The sequence below is a fragment of the Rhipicephalus microplus genome, chromosome 2 (assembly GCF_043290135.1).
Source record: "Rhipicephalus microplus isolate Deutch F79 chromosome 2, USDA_Rmic, whole genome shotgun sequence".
NCBI classification, from domain to species: Eukaryota; Metazoa; Arthropoda; class Arachnida; order Ixodida; family Ixodidae; genus Rhipicephalus; species Rhipicephalus microplus.
Window position 1 is genome coordinate 259344633 of NC_134701.1, and position 24885 is coordinate 259369517.

At 41.6% G+C, this 24885-nt stretch overlaps 1 protein-coding gene across 1 annotated transcript; it reads left to right on the forward strand.

The window, feature by feature from the left end:
- Positions 1-1923: 1923 nt before the first annotated feature.
- On the forward strand, positions 1924-22381 carry ZnT49B (solute carrier family 30 member 9). Its single transcript, XM_037421094.2, has 16 exons — positions 1924-2185; positions 3723-3890; positions 6307-6409; positions 6507-6599; positions 8630-8712; positions 8803-8870; positions 9319-9374; positions 9439-9541; positions 10983-11038; positions 16048-16183; positions 16435-16474; positions 17804-17875; positions 19049-19322; positions 20733-20862; positions 20952-21065; positions 22214-22381. The coding sequence occupies exons 1-16, from the start codon at positions 2059-2061 to the stop codon at positions 22256-22258; spliced, it is 1668 nt and encodes a 555-aa protein (XP_037276991.2). The 5' UTR covers positions 1924-2058; the 3' UTR covers positions 22259-22381.
- The last annotated feature ends 2504 nt before the right edge of the window (positions 22382-24885 follow it).

Below are 24885 nucleotides of genomic sequence, written 5' to 3' on the forward strand. Positions count from 1 at the left end.
TTTGCGCATACGACAAAAATCACTACAGCTGTCAACTGGATGTAACCAGTTTTGTTGTTATCCATGTCTTTACTGATGGTTTTATTGTAGACAGTCATTTGTTTGTGCCAGTAGCTGTTGATGATAGCTGCGATGAGCTCATTCTGTGTGCAATATTGGTTGCGAATACAGAAGTGTGTGCGAAGTCAAGTTTTTGTTGCACCTAACTCGTTAAAGATCCACCCGAGTGCAGCAGGTGTTGTTTCTAAGCTGAATGAGCAGTTTTTTTTTCTGCCCAATGGTATTGGGGAATTAATGCTTGATTGTAGAATGGCACAGTTAGAGGCATTTATTTTGTTTGTTTCTCATACCCGTGTGTGTGTGTATGTATGCATGTTTGTGTGTTTAGCATGTTAGCCCTGATGCTTGTACTCAAGTTATTGTTTTAAAATATTGACCACGGAACTCCCTCAAATCTTTTTACTCACCAGGGAGGGTTGTGTTGACAATGTCTATGCTCTCTTTCAAAGGACCTTTTTTTTTTCTCTGTGCCATATATCATTTTCCCTTGACGAACGCACTTGTGTTCGTGATGTTGGATTTGTCTGTTGACTTGTTTTTTTTACAGCTGTTGTTGCCTTCAGGGTCTGCTGTGTTTTTAGAAACATATGGCATCATTTTGTTAAATAAATTGCTGCATGATAAGGAGTTGTTGAAGTGAAAGGAACAAGTCAGTCTAGGATTTTTTTTAGTGCGATGATGATGTGGGTGCAAGAACATACTTTTTGTAGAAACAAATAAACCACGTGTGCGAATACTCGGTGACTCTGAATCTGCTGTTTCTGAAATTTTACTACTTCACTGCTTCCCCAGTTCATAACTTTTGCAAGCGAATTGTTCTTGTGCTGTTTTGGGTTTGTGCCTTTCATCCTTTACTTTTGCTGGCCAAAGTTCCTGCCGTGGAAGACATGTGTTTGGTAGACATGTAGTGAGGCTTTGTGTATGACAAAAGCAATAATGTATTTTTGCAGCGAATAGCGTGAGAATATGCACAATACAAAACCAAATTTAAAATTGAGGGCATACTTGGCTTTTACACTTCGAAGGCAAAAGAGGAATAAGAATAGTGATCAAGTCATGCTGTTTTCCTGAGTAGCAAGACTTAATAGCTGTTCGCATGCATGATCAATGCCTGCCAGGGTGGGTAGGGTGGCGTACCCCTGTTGCTCCGACATCCTGCCGCTGTGGGACCAGGGGCTCATTTATTGAGAGGATGGTCTTGGTCAGTAATTACTGCTCACGAAAATGCCTGAAACCAAGGCGTGCCTCATGGCTGGCTTTATTATTTCGAAGGTAAACAAACAACCCGCAAGAAGTAAGCATGTGTGGTGCGATACCAGCCTATTGTTAGCTGGTATTGTCGATGCTTATTCTTTGTAACTGTGGCGCATGCCTCGTTTGGAAGGAATTTTGGGTTTAAATATAATAAAGCGAAACAGGTGTCGCGAGTGCACTAAACTGACCAAGTTTCGGTTTTTATTGCATCGTCATCATCATCATCAAACAGTGATTGGTGGTAAGTTTTTTCCGTTTACTTTTTTTTACCAAATAATAAACTTTATGTTTACTTCAAATAACGTTTCATATTTTTTAACATTGTTATTTGTTATTATTGTTGTCGAACAAAGCAAAAAAAACTTTTTTTACAACCGCAAAGTAATTTACTTCGTTTTCTTAAAAAACAACTAAAAATGCTTATACCAAAGTAATTTAAAAGCGTGCAAAAAGTTTGAATGAACGTTTTTTTATATTTATTTGTTTGGCAGCGTTAGCATAAGTCAGCCAATTTAGCTTTGTACTCCTGGCAACAGCACCAAAGATGGCATCTCTGTGAGTGTTGTTGTTGAATGGTGGCATGAAATCAATGTGGGATGTGTTCGTCTGTGAACGGCAAAATGATGACAACGGAGATCAGCCCGATTTCCTTGACATTTAGGAGAAGCTACAGGCTGCTCTAGCATCGCTAAGTCGTCATCGTTTCCGATCGTCAAAGCAGTACTGAAGGCTGAAACCCCGAGTATGATCATACCGTGGGCCTTCATCTGTGCTCCCCGGGGCCCTTGCTGCTTCAAAGGGACAAGACACATGTCCAGGCTTTCAAGAGAAATAAGATTTCTTCAAATACGGCGAAGCTACGCTGGGAGCGGTACGCGTTCAAACTAGTTATGTACACCTGCTGTGATACCTGCGATGGTTTGCGGTAGTAGATCAGCTGATCTGTTGCGGAGTAACCTAAAGCGACGAAAAGTAAACGAGAGCTTCATGACAGGGCGGCACCGAATGGCGACAACAAACTGAGCATAAGTTTAGGGTATTTGAAGCCGGAAGATTTTGTCTGGATCTTCTGGATGAGCTCACCTGCACGACAGCACACTACAACCGCAAGGTTGACATAACGCGCCCTAGCAATTGCAACGAGAAAAAACGAGAAAGAATGTACTTGTTGAGCGTAAATGCCGCGTCTGAAATTGAATTATCCGTTCTTCTTCATAGGGCTAAGCCTTTCTGCAGAAAAATGTTACATCAAGTGCCATAAGCTTGCTGTCGACTGCTGGTGGCAGAATTAGTATATAAATTTAGTGAAGTGTTTTTAGTACAAGTTATTTAAGCTCACTGGAACGTTTGAAACACCACAAACGCGGACATTTAGCCGAATACCCTACGCTTTACATGTAGCAAGTGTGATGGATACCCCATCACGGGTTGAAATGTACTCTGAGAAATCGAACCCCCAGCATCGTTAATTTTTATATTGCTTGATAGACAACTGTTTGATGCATTATTCTATTTTTTTCTGCTTTATGTAAATTGCTGTCCTTGACAGTAAGGAATGCTTGATCCCTAGCCTAAACATTATCACTACTTTCACAAAAAGAATTCTACAATGATACAAGAATAAATTCAATAATTATACATCTTTTAAAAAGCGTGATCTGCATTGTCAAGGCTGCGTGTTGCAGTGTGGTCACCTTTATCCCTTCAATTAATTCAAGACACTTTGATCATGGCCAACATAGGAAACATATTTCCTGTACATTCTTCATGCTAAAATTAACCTTGCAGCTGAGTGCTCCACTTTCCGATTTGCATGGACTAAGTACCATACACTTCACTGAAGTTGCTGTTGCTAATTTCACATTAAATCATGTTTGCATTTTCCTTTGAATGTTGTCTAAAGCGTAATAAAAGGCTACCATGCTACCTATTCCTTATGTATGTATATTAATAATTCTCATCATATCTATTCATGCTGTGTGATTTTTTACTAGTTACCAAAGGCATGACTTTTTCAAATGTGTCATTGAGACCTGGCTGCTTATTTCAGTTATATTTCTCTTTTGAAGCAGAATAACTTTAGGAAAACAATTCCTGTGGGGTGCTGATAACATAATTTGTTGGAAAGCTGGATTATTTAACTATCTAAGTGCCTTGAGGATAAAATAAAACTATCTGTGGCGACCAATTTAGTCTAAAGGCAATTGTGATGACTCTGAAACTTGCAGCAGAAGATCTCTTCCTGTGGAATGAGCTCGCTGCCATACTGTGCTTTTTTTAATTTTAGAGCTGTTGGCTAAGCCCTAAAAGTTATGTTAATGGTTGTTTTTTTTTTTTTTCAACTGCACCATACGCACATAGTTGTTCCATCCGCTTTCTTTTAATTTGCTTCATGGTATCGATCGCAGGTGTTCTGTTTTTTTTGGATGGGCGAAAGCCACGCACCAGCAGAAGAATATGTGATCTTCATATCGGGCGCGTGCTGTTTGTTGAGCAGATACGCAACGTCACAGGCTGCAGTGACAATGGAAAAGAACCACCTGTTATGTCTGAAGTTCAGGCGACCATAGTAAAAGGTATGGCAGTTCATTTGTGTACAAATTATATTTGAAGCATTTCTGAATAGAAGAGATGCACAATTACGTTTAACTAAAACAGCTCTCTAGAGCTAAGTCACTACATTATTTTGCATAAGTTGCGATAAAAGATACCTAATGCAACACTTAGCTTGTGGTACATGGTTAGGATAGCTTTGTATCAACAGTGCTGTGTTCAACACATATGGAAAAATTGCCCTTCACATTGGTTCAGTAACTGCAGTCCTATATTTTAGAATATACATGTTGGTTCAATACCAGCCACAGATCTTGCATTTTGATGGTTCCAGAATATAAAAACATAGATTAATTTTTGTGTGTCTCAACACCTGGCATTAAATTTTATCCAGAGTCTTCTGCTACAGTATGCCTCATAATTATATCGCCCTTTTGGCTTATATAACCATAACATTTTTAAAATTGGGCAAATGAAATACTGTACATCTAGACTCTCAGTGGCTGGAAATGTATTAAATAGAATTGCTGCTTAATTGGAACAACTACCTCTGATATGATTGGCCTCGTACTTGATTTGGGTCCGCTATTCACCTTTCAGTAAATGACATTTAACAAAACATATTTTCCCGCTTCCTTCAGGTTCTGTTTAATGAGAATATACTGTGTATAGCTTCTTTATAAGTAGGGGCACAGTTGTGGGCTCAGTTGTAGTTGCTGTGTGCTGTGCTGCAGTTCTTTATAAGGCTTTTATTGCAATAGCAATTATATGGACACTCTCGGCTGGATTTCGTCGCCGGCGTCAGTGTCATGCACCGTATATGTATACGTATCTATATATATATATGAAAATGCAAGAAAGAAAAAAAATTCCAGAAAAAAGACTCCAGTGCGCAGAACCAAACGTGAGACCTTCATGTCGTGAATGCGAGGCGTTAACCACTGAGCCACCGAGAGGTACCTCCTTCAACATTCAAACGGCAAGCTATTCATAACTACCACTCACCGCTGTTGGCTGTGGTCTCGGGTGGGGGGGGGGGAACTATCATGCTTTCAGCATTATCAGCAAGATGGTGCAGTGAGTGCGTGGCATCTCTCATCGTACTTTGGCCCGCGTAGAGAATAAGGGGGTGTACGCTCAATCGCGCGCCCTTATCTTGCAGTGGGGAGAATTGTACGTCTTGGCTAGCCTTTGAGTTTTGTTAGAACGATTCTGTTGTAGTTACTGGGCACATAAAGGTCACTGCAATCGTTGCACAGCCTCCGTTTGTGAAAAGGGCCCGCTTTTCAGACACAGCAAAGTAACAACTGAGACGCTTATTCGCGTTAATCTGTACCTGTGAATATGTTTCGTGCATCCTTTGTGTATGAGAAATGCGGGCATGTTTCGTGCATCCTTTGTGCGTGAGAAACGCGGGCACGTTTCGATCTGCTTGCCATTCTGCGCGTGACCTTCCAATTTGTTGCTAGTTCATTGCTGCGTCATTGCGGCAAAGATTGACTTTTTTTGAAGTGGTGTTACGCACTGCCATATTTTGTTGTAAATCCTGAATATTCTGTTTCATCACCATAATCACCCCCCCCTCCCCACACGCACGCACGTGCACGCACACACACACACACACACACACACACACACACACACACACACACACACACACACACACACACACACACACACACACACACACACACACACACACACACACACACACACACACACATTTAATTCCTTGCAGGATATCAGTTTTCAGAAGAATTGGACTGGCTGATGTATTTTTTTAAAGAAAGACAAAGATACTTACAAGCTGAGCATATGAGAATGATTGAACAACTGACAAACTTCAAAAATATATGTGGCTCACCAATTCAAGGGCTACCGATAAACACTCGTTCTAAGTGAAGAGATTCGCCGACAAGTAGACACTGATAATGATGTCTACAGCAACAACAAATTTCTTCTAGCGTGTGTGAACCTGCCGTGGTGGTCTAGTGGTTATTGTGCCCGACTGCTGAGCCGAAGGTTGCGGGATTGAATCCAGGCCATGGTAGCCGCCTTTTGATGAAGCCAAAACGCTAGAGGCCAGGGTGCACATTAAAGAACTCTCAGATGAGCGAAATTTCTGGAGCCTTCCACTATCCCAGCTAGCATAATTATTTCGAGATTCTGGGGCATAAAATTCCAAAAATTTTTATCTTATCTAGTGGGCATAAGTGAGCTATTGTGCTTTGCATCCTACTGAATTTTGTAGATATGCTAGATCACTTACCATAATTATGAAGTTGTTTCTTGATAAGAAAAAATGGACAGGCAGTTAGTTTTTTTCTGTAGTATAGGTACCATCAGGAGAGTACAAACATTTACTTGATATATTATAGTGATCAGAATGTGCACTTAAAGAACCCCTTTTAATGATTCCTGTTAAATTTTTCTGTGCAGCTGTCAGTGGCCATCGTCGGAAACTGGATGTGACCAAGGACTACACGGAACGAAACTTTGTGACACCAGTCCGAGCAATGAGTGACTATCTGTTGAAGCCAGGGTAATGCAGTGAAGTGGTGCCATTTTTTAAAACTGAACGCATTGGCCAAATAAAAATTTCGCTGTTATGCTCAGACTTGACTTTGCTTGATGTGCAGTGACCTGGAGGGATTGCGGAAGGTTCAACGAAGAAGTCCTTACGAAGATGCACCACCAATAACTGTGTACTTGCGCCGAGACGTGGAAGCCAGGCAAGGAACACTTTCTGCATAGTGTGTTTGCTCGTGCGAGGCCTGCCTTCATGTAATCCCCGTGCCTCCACTTCTGAGTGTAAAGATTTGTTTGAGTGCTTGAGAGCATGATGCACATACTGCGGGAGGTTTAATTTCCGCGGGCTGCTTTGTGGCAAGCTTTGCAAACTGTTGATTAAACAAGCATATCGAAGGAAAACTGCGTAAAAGGTTAAGGCGACGAAGTAAAGATATTCAGGCAGAACCCATCTCCAATGACTGCTGATGTCTTGCAATAGCATTTTCTGCTCAATATGGGACAATATATTGTAGAAGTGTGATGAACCGTGAGCATGCCGCATGGTTCACCGCACCTCTACAGCCTACCATCTTCAGAGCAATGGTCTGAGCGCCTCACCCGAACACTGGGAGACATGCTCGCAGTTTGTGTCAATTCTGGCCAGTCAAACTGGGATGTGGTGCTCCATTTGTAACTCATGCTTACAATGCCACGACAGAGTCAACACCAAGCTTTTGGCCTTTCTTCCTTTTATATGGTCGACCACCATGCGCCACTCTTGACACCATTTTGCCTTATTTTCCAGACGCTTAAGAATCAAGCCCTGTTTCTGAAATTGTACAGCATGCTGAACAGTGTTGTCAGTTGGCGTGTTTGTTCACCGTGGACAAACAAGCCCACGAAAAAGAATGCCATGACCTTGACAAGCAAATTCATACTTTCACTGTAGACTTGCTCGCCTGGCTTTTTGCCCAAGTTTGCCTCAAAGTATCATGGACTTTATTGCTTTGTGAAACATATGTGATTGAGCCCCTCAAGCCATCTATAAACAAGTGTCATCTTGGTCAGGAGACAGTCCACATTGGTCGCCTCAATTCATATCACAACCCCTTCTTTTTGTTGTCACCATGACTCGCCTGGATGGCACCCCTTTGTTGCTGGGGTATTTAAGGAAGAAGAACATTAAGCCATAGTGGACCACCACCTCATCCACAAGCACTGAGTGCGAGCTGTTGTCACTCGAGCTGTCATTCTGGTGCCGGTTGTCGCCGCCCGCTTTCAGCGTTCATAGGCCTCCTGCTCAACTACTGGTTGCACCAATAAACCTCGTTTCAGAAACTCTAGAATGAAGAAACTCACTACAATGCACGTATAAGACATCTCAACGAACAAGAACAATTACTATATTATGAGAAGTCTTAAAATGCTCGTGCTTATTATGTACTAAAGAAAGGGAAAATAGATGCCCACTCATTTGTAGCCCGAAGTCATAAAAAAATGCATCTGGATTTCTCAGATAGAAAAGCTTCATAGTCGCCAAAAGTTTTCGCCCTGGTCTGGGGTTCGAAACCAGTACCAATGCCTTCCCGGGGCGGTTACTCTATCAATTGAGCTAACCAGGAAGCTAGAAATCGGCAGGGTGAGGGCGAATTCATTGAGGACTCAGAACAAATAGACACAAGCAATGCAAATGAGGTCTGCAGAATCTCGCAAGGTGACAGAAGGGTTTAAAAGGGAAAAATAGACACCTGCCTAATTGTTGCACAAAGCCACTGGGAAATCCGTGTGGATTTCTCAGAAAGAAAAGCTTCTTAGCTGCCAAAAAACTGCAGACCAAGAAACATTTTTTGGCAATTAGGAAGATTTTCTTACTAAGAAATGCACTTTTTTCAGCGTTTATCTGGATGTGCCCTTATTTTACACTATGACCACACAGCTATATTATGTCAGATAATTCTCTACATGCCATCAGTGGTTGCAGAATGGTAAACAGTGTCTGAGCTGAGCATAGTTACCATTTGGCTATGTGTTTATTCATGGTTATGTGTGGATATCACCAATGTAGTACTTATATTTGAATATTTAGTCACATGGGACACATCAATGTTCAGCAAGAATGATGAGCTGCCATTCATGAGGCTTTAAATGATTGTTAAACCACTTTTCTGCAGCTATGTCTGCACAGAACATTCCCTTCCATGAAGTGTTGCCAGGTTGGGTTATAAAGGTGTGCTCTTGCTGTCTTCTTCAGGGCTTTGGAAGTGTGGGGTTCATACGACGCATTGCAAAAGGAGCACGAGAGGAGACGTCTGGAAGAGCAAAAGTACCGTGAGAGTAAGTACGGATATCTTCAATTGGGGCATCTGTTGGACAGCAAGGATGACACTTAGGCACTGAAGTGTTATGTTTATGAAATTGTTTCAGGCGTATCTAATGTCAAGAGCATTTTGAAAGAGTACCAACGTGCTGAAAGAGCCAGCCAAGAGGCTAAGGTAAGTGCACTGTTTTGCCATCTAATGAGATCCTCCTTGTCTTGTACAAAAGTGCCTTATGTAGATATTCTTTCGTGTACTAGTATTAGCTGAATTGGAAGCTGAATTAAAAGATAGGCAAGCTGCCAAGCAATTGTTAAACCATCAGTTGATCCTGTCTAGCGCTGGTTGTACAGATTTGGTAAAAGTTTGGGGTCATTTATGTCAGGCAGACTGCACAAGCAATGCCCAAGATCACATTTTATTGCTGTCAAACTACTGCTGTATGAAAGTGGTGCAATCAGGAAGGTGGAACGACTAGACTGACTTATATTTGCTAATGCTAATCTCAGGTTAGCATTACCTGGCATGTCATTGCAATTCTTGTCTGAGCAGTAGGTTATTTTCTTTGTCAGCGCATGCAGCTGTGCTGTTACACTGAATCTGTGAATACTATTTCTGTATGCAGAGGAGGGAACAAATTCTTCAAGGTTCGGGACGTGTCGTGCACACGGCATTGGCAATGTACGTAAGCCTTTCAACGCATTCCCTATGGCTGAATTAGCATGGCCACTAATTTCTGTTCCAGAAATTGCCTGAATTTTGCCTTTAAAGGAGTGGCATGGCTTTACACAGGATCGCACAGCATGTTCGCTGAAGCCATCCACTCACTGTCGGACACTTGCAACCAGGTAATTGATGTACTCGTTTACATTATTGCTAATTAGTGTTGCATTGTATCGTGGCTCCTTCCTGGCTTAAATGTTTTTCTAAATGCCGTGTATCACTACCTCTAGCTTTAGAGTTCCATATTCGCTGCAAAAATCACTGAAATCAAAGAAATGTAATATGTAAAGGTTTAAATTATGTGCTTTCATTTGGACAATTTAGTTGACTTTCTTCATAAGCTTCCAAATGAGAAAATAGATTTGTATGGTGTACATTCCATTGTTTCAGGCATCAAGAAGAGTGCAAGAAAAGAGCACAGATAACATAGGTTTCCCTTCTTGGAGCCTTTTCTTCATGACATATTTCATTTATAACAATGGATGTATAACACTTGGTCCAAACAAATTTTTTATTTCTTGGGGGTCTTATAATCTTTCAAGCACCCCTAAAGGACCCAGAGGTCAAAAGTTAGTTGTAGTGTAGCAGTTGTGCATCTGTCTACAACAAACACGTAGCTGTGAGAAGTTTTGAAAGTGGCGCCATAATAGTGGAGTTACACGTTTTTGACGATACGAAAGTGGCCCTCGCTTGTTTCACTCTCTCCTTTGCTGTGTTCCACACGTCAACTCATCTCTCCTCCTGGCCGAATGCTTCTCATCACTGGGTGAGGAGAAAGGTCACTTAGCTGCGAGCAGAAACATAGGTTCTTTTCGTTGCCGACATCGCCAAACAGCAGTGGTGAGATCATGGCCATTGCAGGGCACAGAAAGGACAAGGGATTGTTTTAGATGTGAAGCAGCTTATGATCGCGGCTTGTGCCTTGTCTGTCATCATAGCCATGCTAGTACTATGTGTGCCCACTAGATGGCTCTGCGGCAGAGCGTTCGCTCCACTCCGGTGCGTGCTCTGGTATGAGTGAAGACTGCTAGTGGCGCTGCAGTGCTCTGTGTAAAAAAAAGCGCTTAGTCCTCTCTCTTTCACACACAGATCATAGTAGTATGAATGAAAACAGCGCGGCTGAGGCAACGGCTCGCAAAGCATCTCTGTGCACAACCATGAATGTCTACAGTGATGAATAAAGAATACCTCTTTACAAAACTTTAATTGGACCCATGGCTGCTTCGCCTACTATTCAGGGTTTTCTTTACTCGGAGATGTGTGAGATTTTTTTTTTTTAAGTTTGGGGCGTGCCTGTGGCGTGTACTGCTGCTGTTTTGTGAACTCAATGAGCGGATTTACTGGAAATGTAAAGAAAAAAAATTATTGGAGGTACTTTAAGAACCCTTTAAAGAAAATAAATTAATTTTAAATACTAATGCTTATGTTCCTAGTTAGTGCAATTGTGTCATTCGAGTGTGGGCGACCGTTACAGCAAAGTTGCCTGTAATATTTCTCACCATTTGTATTGGGGTGGTATCTAGTTATTTTGGATCTCACAGTATGCCTGCTACTTCTCTCTTTCAGGTTTTGCTGGCTTTTGGAATTCACAAGTCTATACAGCAAGCTAACCCAGATCACCCGTAAGTGTGATATTTTGTTATACTAATTACTGCTCTTAGATCAGTAAAAATTAAGCTTGTGCGAATATCGAATTTTAGGTTCTAAGCGACTCGAAGTGAATAGTGATTTTGTTTAAATAATTTCGAATCGAATATGGATAGTGTATACATCACATACTATAAAAAGAAATTGGCATATTTGGCATGAGCCAACTCACCTTGTGGGGTCTCGACAAGGCAAGCACCACGCCATGCTCTTGGAGTGAACGGACACAGCAGACGCGTTCGGTACAAACCATGCAATATACATACATTTATTTAACTAATTTACAACGACGATATCGTCAGCCGAATCGATACATCAGTAATGAACATGCTAGGACATCGTTACACAATAACACGACAAACACAATAACACACCGAAGGCTGCGTGGGCCCCCGGCGCGCAGGCCCGCGGTGCCCCACGCCGAGGACCCACGCTAGAGACAACCGTTCGCGGCAACCGCCACGCGCAGAAGAGCCTCGCTCAACTCTCGCCCGCCACCAAGGCCTGCCTTCTGCCAGGGGTCACCCGCCGGCACTACCACTCTACCAACAGTGGTACTCAACGCGAACACAGCGCCATCGATCGTCCGGCGGTTGTCACCCGAAATGCGGCCTTGGGGCGAGACACGTGCGCCACGCGGCGCAAACAACTTTACAGGGAGTGTCAGCACCCCCGACAACCTGCATAATACAAGGCCCGTGCAAATGCCATTATTCTTGGTTCAAAGGAAATGGGAACAATTTTGAATAGTAGCATTACTTGACCTTCTGTAGAATGCAAGTGATAACCTTTCAGTTATGTTACATTTAAATTTTATTCTACTTAGAGCATGTAAGCTAAACTCAAATATCGATGAATCGATGTGAGAGCAATAGTAAGTTCATTTCACCTTGAAGTTGGGCTTTGCAGCAATGCGTTTTTTTTTTTACTAAGGCGTTTTCATGGCACAGCACTCTTTTATTGCAGTGGAAGCATCTTTACAAAAGGTTATATTTTGAATTTATTTAAATAGTGCTCTCATGGCTTCGAACCGGTCTATGCAGTGACACCACTTTTAGGGAGGGCTTATATGTGGAATAATGTACACCTATTCATTCATTTCGAATGTTTCTAAATTTTCAACAATTTAATATTGAACTTACACGAATTCAAATTGAATACTATTCGTTCAAATATTCGATGCATTCAGATATTCATGCAAGCCTAGTAAAGATGCATTTGAATTTTTTGTGTGTTTTACTCTTGCGGTGCATCAATCTATTACATTGGCAGAGGCTTGCAATAAATTATGCAAGAGCACTTATACCAAAACATTTTGATGGTTTTTGTATGAATAAGTCAATGGTGATTTTTATGTTATTTGCTTAAAGTGAAACTGGCTGTATGGAATGCATTGTTATGTCTCTCTGTTTCTGGTTAAGTTGAGTCTGCTCTAGTGAGACTGTCAGATGAGGTCTTTTTTTTTGGGGGGGGGGGTCTGCTACACCACAAATTGGTAACGGAAGTAGGCGAGCACATTGTTGAGGGTCGGTGCTTTGCAGGTGGCTTGAAATCGTAGAATTTGCAGTGAAGGCATAGTTTACGTTTTTAAGGCCACGTCAGCTTGATTGTTGTGCCTAAAAATTATTGAATGTTATTCTTAATCCTGTAGAATTTTGTTTTGTCCAGCAAAGGCACTGTGGATAGCATCTATGTGGGAGTCGTTTTTATTATTGTACTATCTTAATTTGTATGGAATGGAAGAATGTTCCTGAATTACTAATGATGGCTCCTACAGTCTTGTTCAAGGGCTCCCAAACATTATATGGCCTTAGTCCCTAAAAATTGTTTCTTTAAACTTTAATAGTTCTTTTATGAACACTTTTGGAAAAATAAGATCAGTGATAAAGGTTACCTGCTTGCAAATAAAACATGAAAACGAGGACGTTTAAGTGGCCTTATGTGTTCGTGACAGTCTTGTATTTTTAATAATACTATTCTTTTTTTTCTACAAAGCTCTATATGGGCTGCTCACATTGTGAACTAAAACTGTTGCATGAAGCTTATGTTCTAAGTAATATTGCATGCTTTACAACTACAAAAAGCTGTCACATTGATATAGATTTTGGTCAGATGTACTGCATATTGTCACGTGGTTGGGACATTGACGAAGGCAGCAGTCAGTTTGTTCAAGGCAAAACTTTATTTGAGTGAACCTAGGCCCGAGAAACGAAAACTCAAACTAGAGCCATGTACACTGTTCACCGATAGCAGTAAACAGATCGTCAGTTTTTGAAAAACTGGCAAGCGGTAAAGTGCTCCAGCTTTTATACATGTGTATCAAAGATTCGAATGTTATCGTTGTTGGCTGTGTAAGCTTTAGACTAGAGCTGTAAAAATGGCAAAACTTTGGGTGCAAAGTCAATTTAAGGGAACACTGAAATCAACAATTTACGTCAGAGTGAAAGCTCAACGTATGACAACATCTGAAACGACAATATTGTTATGAGTAACTTCTTTAATAATCTATTTACAACGCACAGAACTCGACGAGCAGGATGGCGCCAGTTTAGCATCAAACGAAAACTCACTTCGTCCTCCTCTTTCATGCAGCCGTGTTTAGTGGCTGTTATGTATCAATATTATCAACAACAGTGTGCTACTTACAGAGAAATTAAGGTAAATGCACAAGAACACATGCGCTGCGGTAAGACATTCTCAAAATGATCCCGATGACATCAAACGAACTGCCTACAATTAATCACTACTAATTGATCTAGCTGCACTAAATAAAAAACCTTCCATGCATCAAGAGACGCAATAAAAGGCTGCATTTCGTATCTATTTCATTCATGAAAAAAAAAGAAACGCTGGATGTTACTATGCGGAATGGTGTGCGTGGTTCAAAAATTCAATTTTCGCGTGGTTATGCGGGACAAGTAGCGCCATCTATCGGGACGCAGTTGAAACAGATAACGTCTGCAATCTTGAAGCCAATGGCGAGAAATTGATCAATGGCTGTTGTTGCTGCTGTGGCTCTCGCTGCTTTCGGTCTGCTGCTACTATCGAGTAAAGCCGGACAACGTTGTGTACGGCAACAGGGACGTGAATCGGTTTGGTCAGTCCGCTTCTTGAGGCGGGCAATTTGAAGTGCGCTAACCCGATGCGGACCACTGAAATGTGATTTTATTTCAAAATAGACCTTTTCTTGGCACAAAAGTAATGTTACGATGTTTTCGTACCACTATTTCAACAATCAACGTCGACTTAATTGTGTCCTTTAGTGTCCCTTTAAATATCGAACTGGGAGTGTGAATCGAATCAAATATTTTTCTAATATTTCTCAAATATTTATGGAATATTTTTCGAATGCTTTGAAGTGAAATAGCTGAAAGAAAAAAAAGTTGGGGAGGATCGTTAGGCCTATTCTTATGAGATAGTTATTGGCAGGTTGTTGTTTCATAGATATCTTATCAAGAAAGGAAATGCAGAGGCCTAATTGTATTTATATACATGACTTGGTGCAACTAAAATGTTGCCGACAGCACTTTACACATGAATGGCAAAGATGCTATTTTTTAAGCCTCTTCTCTTCTTTCAACTTTTGTGGAAACTCGAATGATTTGGCAGACGAGGATGCGTTCTCTTTGAGTCTGGATTTGCAGATCTGCCTCGTAGACGTCAACATATAAGTACATCTAAAATTTTGGATGTGCAAAGTACCGTATTTAAACACGTAATGAACCCACTCGCATAATGAACCCAACCCCCACCGTCAACTTTGAAGAAAGAAAAAAAAGTTCATCAGTGTATCTGTTCATTTTATTTCGGTACGATAGCCAGTGCTGTTAACGATTGAAACAATGTTAAATCAAGTCATTATATCACAAAATAACAACACAATGAATCCAAACATAATTTTGCAACCATGCTAAACAGTTGCGAGCAGCAGGGATGATGTCACTCAAAATTTGAAAGTCGCGCCTTATCTGTCCAATGCAGGAGAAACCTCTTTGCTGATAGCGCCACGCAAGCACAGCGACACGAAAACAAAGCTCGTGGCATCGAACATGGCCTTTGAGATTGTGGACGTGCGGTCCCATGCCGCGCGCTTGCAATCTCGGAGGCCATGTGTCTAAAATGGCGTTCGTGCAGGGTTATAAAGCGCACTACGAAGAAGCACGCATCGCGCTCACCATTTTGGAACACTGTGTCTCAGATCTATGCAAAACGCGACTGCACCCATCGCCCCAATGGCGCGTTGTGCACCCATGTCTACCGCAACGTTTGTGCGCCACAATCCGACGCTGCATTTCTGTTGTTGCGTTTCTCGTTGTGAACTTAGTCGAGACAGCTGCTGCGCAAGGCGCGTTCGGCCGGTACGCTAGCTACACGACTGCATGCGCTGAAGCATTGGAACCGAGCGGATGGACAACACTTCAGCATCGATCCATTCACTTTTGTTACTGTAGGAAACAGAAAGAGTTTCAGGCTACAAAACAGACTTGTCGCGCATTTCACAGGTCGAAACGAGCAAAGTCATCACCCAAAATTTTCGCTGTTATAACTCCCGTGACTTTTTTCTCCCGTGTAATGAACCCCCCTGTATTGGCGTCAACTTTACTGAAAAAAAGGTGGGTTCATTACGCGAGTAAATACGGTACTCCGGACTATTTGCATCCTATGCGCAGTCTTAACCGACTGACCTTAAACAATCGCGAAGCTTCCGAAACATAGTGGCATGGTCTTTGCCAATCATTGCAAGCAGTCTTAGTGGGTGAAATCTGAATGCATCAAAATAACATGCGTGGCAGCACATATTTAGCATATGTTATCCACTTTTCCTAACGCAGTTACGACTACCACAATTCGCATTATGTCTCATCACTCACCAGTGGAGTGGGTGTTTTGTTCTTTGGGGGTAGTGATTAATACACTAATAGAAATTTTTGTCAGTACAGTGGCACATGTATTTAGTGTATGCCATCCACTTTTTCTAATGCAGTTATGGCTACCACAACATGCGTTATGTCTCATCGCTTATCAGTGGAGTGGGCGTGTTCTTCTTTGGGGCTGGTCTTGCCTGGTATCATGGCATCAAGGGACTGCTGCACCCAGAAGCACTCGAGTCGCTCTACTGGGTGCGTTGTGCCATGCTGATATTGGAAACGCTTTGCTCTTTATCTTTGGTGTACAAGCCTAGACAGTGTTTCGGCTTTCGACGAGCAAATGATCATGTGCATAGCACGTAACTATGGCTTTTTTCTTCTGACCGTGCTGCACGTGAATAGTAGTTATGCACGGCATGTTGCTTTTCTTCAGCTTACTGTGTCGACAAGACTGAATTCGTGTATTCTTAATTAGCTTGCATTGTAATATTTTTCTCCTGCAGGCCTTCTTCATACTTGGTGGCTCACTCATCTCAGAAGGAGGTATTTGTTTTTTGCATCACCTTTTAATAAAAAAAGAAAATAATTTGTGGTAACAAAAGGCTGTAGCAGTTGTAGAAACGGTTTGACATTGTAATAAAAAAGAGTAGTTTGACCTATGCAATTTTGTAAAAATGCATTTGCTTTTGTTGGTGAGAACTTCGGGTTAGCCATTGGGCAGTTGAATTGCTGAGCTTGCACAGCTAGAAATAGGTGAAAGAGAAAGATAAGGAAAGGCAGAGAGAAGTATTCACTCTGAAATTGAGTACCTTGCCCATCTTCATCTCTGGTTGTTGTGTCTCAATGAACTACTTATCTTCTCATTTGTAAAGAAATAATTTCACACTGAATGGAGACCTCCTGGTGTATTTCCACGCAAACTGTCGCTTGGAAAAGTTACAGAAAGGAATGAAAAGAAAGAAAAAAGTGAGACAGGGTTTAAGCGAGGGTGTGCAAACGCAGTAGAACAATATTTTGACCGAGTGTTGGGCCGAGACTGCAATTTTGGTGCACAGTGTAGCTCTGTTGCTTTTGACATATAAAAAGGTGGCTTATGCAAGCACAACAAATCGCACACATGATATGACAGGAAACCTAGATTAAAAAAACAAAACAAAAAACGAATGTGCACTGTTCTTCAGTTGTGTATACAATAGAATTTTGTTGTTTTTGCATTTCCTGAGACACAACAGAAAAAAAAAAATGTGTGCTGTGGGACGAGCATAGCATCCCATAACGAAACTTTCACGCAGGGTAGTGTTTTTATTACGACCAGGCAAAGGGTGACATAACAGAGTGCACATTATAACAATTTGACTTATTGGTCAGATGGCAAAAATCGAAGTACACAACAAAAAGCGGCTTGGCTTGCTCTTTTAGGAAGCCGGTGTGTGCCTGCGTAAATGCGGGTTCCCAGTTGGCAGTTTGGCACTTGGCGAGGCATGTCAGGTAATTTTTCGGTTCCTTGTAAAGATGACTATGTGGCAGGAGCTGTAATCATTTTCAGCAGTGATGCGTAGCTCAGTCAGCATTCATGCTGTCACGACTTTTGGAGTGTACAGCCAGGAATGGGAATGTAACAAACCCTAGATGTCACTGATAATGCCTTTCAAGTTGCATTATACCTTTTCTGGTGTGCTGTGTTTTATAGTTACTCACTGCTGTATGTCACAACACTGAATAAACCATCTGGTGATGTAGCGTGTGTTTAATCTTTTGGTCTTGACCTCACATCTGTGCTGTTCGCTGTTCTGTCCACAAACCAACTAGCGCAATCTTGTACTTCTGTGACAATAATATAATTGTGTCATGCATATTTTTTCTTTTTCTCAGGTACTTTCTTGGTTGCTTTCAATGAGGTGAAAAGGGGTGCCCGCCGAGAGAAGATGACTATGCTGGAATACGGTGGGTGTTGCTGAACTGCTGAACCATGACATTCAAAGTACAGAAGAGGCGCTCGTGCCAGTACAAATGCAGCCACAACAGCAGTAATCTGTGGGGGAATTTAATGACAAGTATTTGCAGCTTTTAGTTGTAGTTAGGAGCTGTTGGAGCAGAGAAATGTTCGTTTGCTTCATAAAAGTTGCATTACGCCAGCAGCTTTCACCACTCCCAGAATTTTATTTCTGCTTTGGAACATATTTTAAAGATAGTAAATATTTTGTTCATATATGTGTGATTTCTTTTAGATGTAAAGGGTATAATTAGTCAAAGGGAATGCATAGCTGCCTTGTGTGGTCTAAATAAATAATGAGAACTACATTGCATTTCTGTTGTAAATGTGATGAGTATTTTAAATCACAAGCCTTCCATTGTTGACTGACCTAGTGTATACCAACTGAAGTTGCTGTTTATATTTCTTGATGCAATGTGACTTAGCCAGCCTACCCTAAAGTAGGATGTTGTTCTTTATGACTAATGAGTATTTCCATTATCTTGTAGCAAGAAAATGCAGCACTCTGTCTTCTTCGTAACTAGCTTGATGTAGCGATTCCATCAAGCTACGTCCAGAGTGGGCAGCTGCAATTTTGCTGCCTCTAGTCTAGTTCGGCATACATGTAGGGTCTGCTGTACTTTAATTAACAGAAAAAATTTGCCCTTTAAGGGGAAGGCATTCTGTGCTGTTCAGTATCTATAATTACTTTTCATATGAAGTTTTGTACAGGCTATTTACACTTGTATATTCTTTTTTTTATATTAACATAGAATTTCCTTGCGGTACTTCCCCGCTTACTAACAATGTTTTGTGTACTATGTTTGATTACGTAGCATTTATGAGTACTGCTAAGCCATGTCTTTATTCCCCCATTCACTGCATTACCTGATCTTTGATGTTTACCTCACAAGGACATTTTTGAAGTACCACACGATTTTACATTTCAGAAGTCTTAAATACACAGGCACGAATGTTTGAATATTCAAGCCATGCTTAGTCACTGTTCAATACATAGTTGTCCAGTCACTGGTCAGCATCCTGTTGCAGTGTTTTGGGGACATGATGCATCTTTGTGCTTCATGGGCTCTCTGTACTTTTCACCCGTTGCTCTCACCCATGCTTATTATGCGCTATTTTCCTAGTGAAACGCAGTCGCGACCCGAGCGTCAACGTGGTGCTTCTTGAAGACATGGCCGCTGTGTTGGGAGTAACTGTGGCGGCAGCCTGCATCGGTCTGTCCACATACCTGGCTGATCCCATGTACGATGCCGTTGGGTCGCTCATCATAGGCACCCTTCTGGGATCCGTGGCTGCCTTCATCGTTTACTCTAACTCGGTTGCGCTGGTCGGTCGCTCCATTCCTTTTGATGCCATGCAGCAGATCAACAAAGAGCTCGAGAACGACGTCATGATCAGGTGAAGATGCAGTTTTTATCCGTGCTACTGCCTGTCTACTAGAGCATTACTCCCGGAGTTGTTTTTCACACCAAAGACTACATAAGATAGGAGTTCCGGAATTAGCCACTACGGTATTGTGGGAATTGAACAGGCACTTCATCATCTGTACAAGATGATCATCACATGAGGTTCTTCATATGGCATATGGCGGCTCATAAGGGACTGTTCTGTACCTGGAATATGATTGGTTTGCCACGTCTTCACGTTGTATTGAAGGTGCATTAACTGCTACGTAACAAGCATTAGAGGTGCTGTAGTTTGGATTACCATTGTATTGCTGCAATGTTTTGAGCAGTCGCCCCCACTAATTTTCCCACGAAATACCAATTTTTGTAATTAAACCGAAAGGTCACACACTACACCAGAACTTGTGTGAAATGTACAATGTGTAAGCTTATCCTCTACACTTCCCAGTAGCTTGTAGCTGCTGTAAGTAATATTTCATGACTTGTTTGCTTATGACGAATTCTCACAGCAGATTTAGAGTGGCCTACAAACTGTGCCGGAGCACTTATCTTCGGCAGTGGGGTATTGAAAGAAATCCGCTCATGCAACACAGGTGCCTCATCCAAAGCAAATGACAAGGGGCGCTAGCATGCATCCACTTTCGCATGTGCCCAGCATTTCTCGCCCATGCGCGAGTTGTGGTGATCCACCTCCGAGCCGATATTTGCCCTCACGGGCATGCGTGGAGAAAACGGGTGCGCTTAAGCAGTGTGTCACATTGGTCACGTGGTATGCCATGATTTTCACATAAATGGGGTGCTTGTGATTTCTGGTTGAATCCGCCACTTTACATGAAGTAGAGAGAGCTGCTTCGTGGAGTGGATCTGGTGGTGGAGCTGCTCCAGATCTTCCAGCGAATTCTGCAGGGAGCACTCTCCATCTGACAATGAAATAGACATGTACTGCTTGGAGAAGAAAAACTGCTACAGGATATGCTCCAAATCTGCCACTAGACTTCACCATTATATTTTGCAAAAGCACACATTTTTAACTTCACAAAGCAAGCATGTACCACTCTAAACATTTGCAAAGAGTGTAAGTTTCCGTAAGTTATTGATCATTCGTAGACGTCATCTGACTCTCTTTCCTCCTCTTAATAACGACATGTTCTGGGGGTAAAAGGACTCAGGATGTTGTAGCAATCAAGCGCATCGGTCCTACACAACAAATGTTAGTAAAAAGCTGGGATGTACAACATTGTTATAGCTTGTGTACTGCCAAAGTATTGCTGACCTCTCTAATCTACTATGGACTGAACTCCTTTTGTGTGGCAAATTTTTATTCACTTGATGTTTGCCACACTTTAAACTTTACCTAGTTTATTGCATACTTTGTGTCAATGTTCTTTTGTTTTCATGCCAGGGCAATTCACGATGTGAAAGCAACTGATATGGGCAACTACGTTGTTCGTTACAAAGCTGAAATTGACATAGATGGACGTGAACTCACGAGGTCCTACCTGGACACGCAAGATATGGAACTCCTCTTGGAGGTGAGTTTTGTACAGACATCTTTGTGGGTTTCAGTAGAACACTTTTAAGTATAACTGATGATGTGCACATGTCACCATTGTCATTGCAGGAAGTTATGAACATAGAGACCATAGAGCAGTTGGATGCATTCATGCTAAAGCATGGAGAAAACATTGTGGACCTCTTGGGTGCACAGGTCGACAGAATCGAAAGTAATTTGAAGGTGAGTCATGACGGCAACTTTATTATTTAACATCCCTATAGCCTTATTGTAGTGTTGCTGCCTAAGTATTAAACTGGTGTGCTATATGCTGTGAGATGTTATTAGTGTTTTAATGTGACAGCATTACTACATACTGTGAGGCCGTGGTTCGTGATTCTCATGGAACAAAAATAAAGCAGCAGCAAACTTTCATGGAAAGTGCAGCCCTGTCAGAGCAAGAACAGGAAAAGTGGCATTTCTAGAACCCATTGTAAACTCTTTCGGGACTAAAATACAAGTACCCTTGCAAGGTGCGCCGTAAATCTTGCATTTTGTCGAGTTTGGAAGCACCCACTACGCTATTATTTATCATTCTGTCGAGAAGGGGAATACCCGCTACGCATTTGCGTGGCATCATGTGCACTTTGTTGAAGCTGTGGTTCATGACAAAGAAGAATTTTGTCAGAGCCCATTAATTTTATGTTGGAAGCATTCAATGACCCTTTCGTTATGCTATTCGTATTGTGTGACGCCTGGTCACAGAATTCCCATTGTGTGATGCTTAGTTGTTAGTTTACTCTTCTACCATCCTATATTACATATGTTAACATAATACCTCTGTAGGGTCTTTTTGCGAAGGAGTTTCGAGCACTGGCATGGCTCTGTGGTAGAATACTGGGCTGCCAAGGAGGCAATCCAGGTTTGAACTCCGTTTCACCCTGGATATATATATATATATATATATATACGTAATCTTATTTTTAGCAGTAGTGGTTACGGATACCGGCAGTTGGCAACTACAGCACTAGAAACGGTCATTGTTGTGATCTCATAACAGCCAGCTTTCACTGTAACATTAAGCACACTGATTCCAGATGCTGAATAATGCACATTGTGTTGTGAATTGCCTTGAAGCTTTATGAAAAAGCTGTCGCATTCCAATAAGGAAAGCATTAGGACGACGTGTCATATAACTTTATCGCATACTTACGTTTAGGTGTGGCATGAAGATGTGCCTTTCAACATAGTGAGCCTTTTACTTTTTGAGAAAAACTAGCGGTATCTATTTTTTATTGAATATGAAACTTGTGGAACGGTTTCTTCAAGATGAAGTAATGTGTTTGTATTTCTGAAGGAAGTCCTGAAAATATGTTTGTCTTTGGTTGCAGAAGCGGCACCCAGAAGTTCGCCACGTGGATCTGGAAGTACTGTGAATAGGTCGGCTTACTAAGTATAAGTACTTGGTTGAACGCAATGTGCTGCGCAGTGTTTTTGTACATAGTATCTGCTTAAGCGTAGTTGACAAATGAATGAACATTAAAATCACGTGCATTAGAGACTGTTGTCATCAGTTCTGCTGTAAAGAGATACCTAGATAGAAGGGGAACGGCGATATAAGAGAAACGTGGTGAGACTAATCAAGACATATGATTCTGTTTTGCTGCTCTGCAGTTTCACTTCTCTGCACTGGAAAAGTGGGCGAGAACAACAAAGAACAGTTGTGAAAAAACTAAGTTCACACTTGCAAAACAACAAAAAAGAAAGAAGCATTGCATGCTTACGGAAAAGTATTATATGATTAAAAAAGTGCGAAAGAAGGGAAATTGTCTGAGGAGCTCGTTTTATATAACATGCTTATTTAGTGGAACTGATGAAATTTTGTGGCCTAATTGTTTGTCATTCTGATTAGCTATGCTTAAAAAATATTGCATGCTTATGTCTGATATCTTGGACTTCTTGTGGACCTCAAAATCATCCAAAAAGTTAGTCAACCAATGTGCTCACTTAGCTAGTAGGAGGCCGCACTGCTAAGCTCCAGAACGCAGGTTATTTCTCCAGCCATAATAGCCACACTTAAATTGAGGTTAATGAACAAACATACAAACAAACAAGCCATCGGCTTCGCAGTTAAATTCAGGTGCGCATTAAAGAGCTCTTAGAGACAAAATTTGTCCAAAGCCTTCACTATGGCATGACCCGTTATCATATCATGTTTAAAAGTATGTTAGGTAAACACAGACACAGTACAGAACGAATAAAATACGGGTTGTGCATCCTGTGTTTTATTTGTTACTGCATCTGTGTTGACCTTTAAAGATAAATGAACACCAACTAGCCCATATTATAACTCTTCTCAATATTGTTATGGAAGAGTAGAAACGCTGTATCGACGAGGCTGTGGAATAGATGCATTTGAAACCAGCGGTAATGGCGTGACCAGTTGACCACCGATCTAGCAGAGAGAATACTTCGTCTTCCTCGTCAGGTACACATGCACGTCGCCCCCTAGAATATTAATATGCATGCAAGTAGCATAATCCCCGGCGGCAGAAGCGCCATCTCGGCACATCTAAATGTCAACGTCACTAAGAGAATGGTAGGGCTTCAAGCGCGCAACATGTACAATATCGGTAGCTTGTTGGGCACATGAAGGTGACGTGGCGACAGGACCAATTTCATATGTCACAGGAGTAACCACACGAAGGACTCGGTATGGACCTGTGTAGCGAGTAAGCAATTTTTCTGACAAGCCAACTTGAGGGGTCGGAGACCATAGCAAGACCAAAGAACCGCGCGGAAAGTGTACGTTGTGGTGTCGTTGCTCATACAAACGCCGTTGCTTCTCTTGAGAGGTGAGAAGCACCTTCACCAAACATGTTACCGAAAAGAAGAGACGCCGTATCGACGAGGCTGTAGATTAGATGTATTTAAAACTATCGGTAATGGCGTGACCAGTTGACCAGCAATCGAGTGGAGACAACCCTTCATCTTCCTCATCAGGCACACACGCGCGTCGCCCCCCAGAATATCAATATGCATGCATGTAGCAATATTATATCGTGGTTTGGCTCGTAAATAAAATTAAGAAAACTGAAAAAAATGTGATTGCAAGTTTTGAAAAGTTTGGTATACTTATTTGGCACCTATGTACCTGTATTAAGGGAACGTTACTAGTGACCATATCTGCATGAGGCAAATACATTGCACATACATGACCGCATAACATAACATAACATTTCCGCAATGCGGTGAAGCTGACTTTTGGAAAACATTTTGCTTGCAAACAGATTTGCGTTCAAAAGCGATGATTTGGAGGTACGAAATAATCGATGTCGTGGTGGCGATAGTTTTCGTTTATTACCATTGAGGATCTGTAACAATGACCAAAATCTGAAAGTCAGATGGTGAAGAATCCTAGAAGTTGGCTCTATAGAAAATTAAGGAACACCGATTTTCATGGGTAATTAGTTCTGTGCGTGTCAAGAAGGCATGAAAATTGTTAGACGTGTCTGAAAAATTGCTCGTTGCACTCATTGAAGGATCTCGTTGTACGCACTCTTTAAGAAAAGCCTATTAGTATTGTATTTGCAGTTGCATGTGGTGTCACGTGTCTTTTCATTGACATACTAGCTTGCGCTGATGTCATTCATTGATTCATTTTATTTCTTTCCTCGTCTCTCTTCATATTCTTTAATTTTTTTTTTGGTTTACAATCTTAGTGCTGCATGGTTTTTTTCTATGCATTTGACCCTGAAAGGAATATTGCGTTGGAGTAAAATGAAACAGCAGTCATCAGAAGAAGTAGCGAATCTCAAAAAGCCCTAGCTTCCAGTGAATGTGTGTTTTGGGCCAGCCATCGGTATTACTGTGTCTACCTAGTTCGCTGTCTAATGAACTGTTCGCTAGCTGATGAACAAAGAAGGTTTTCTTTTTAATCACCAATTGATTATGAAAAGCATTGCTTTTGCTATACTTGGTGCAAACGAGTGCATTCGCATTAACGATTGGAATGAACCAGCCGTGGTGGTGCGGCGGCGTACTATCCTAGCCTGTCCAGAAA

Excerpts from the sequence above, each read along its gene's own strand:
- ZnT49B (XM_037421094.2), top strand. The coding sequence starts at position 2,059 with ATGATCATACCGTGGGCCTTCATCTGTGCTCCCCGGGGCCCTTGCTGC. Across the intron at positions 6,600-8,629 it reads CGCCGAGACGTGGAAGCCAG|GGCTTTGGAAGTGTGGGGTT; the intron begins GCAAGGAACACT and ends TGTCTTCTTCAG. Across the intron at positions 19,323-20,732 it reads GAGAACGACGTCATGATCAG|GGCAATTCACGATGTGAAAG; the intron begins GTGAAGATGCAG and ends TTTTCATGCCAG.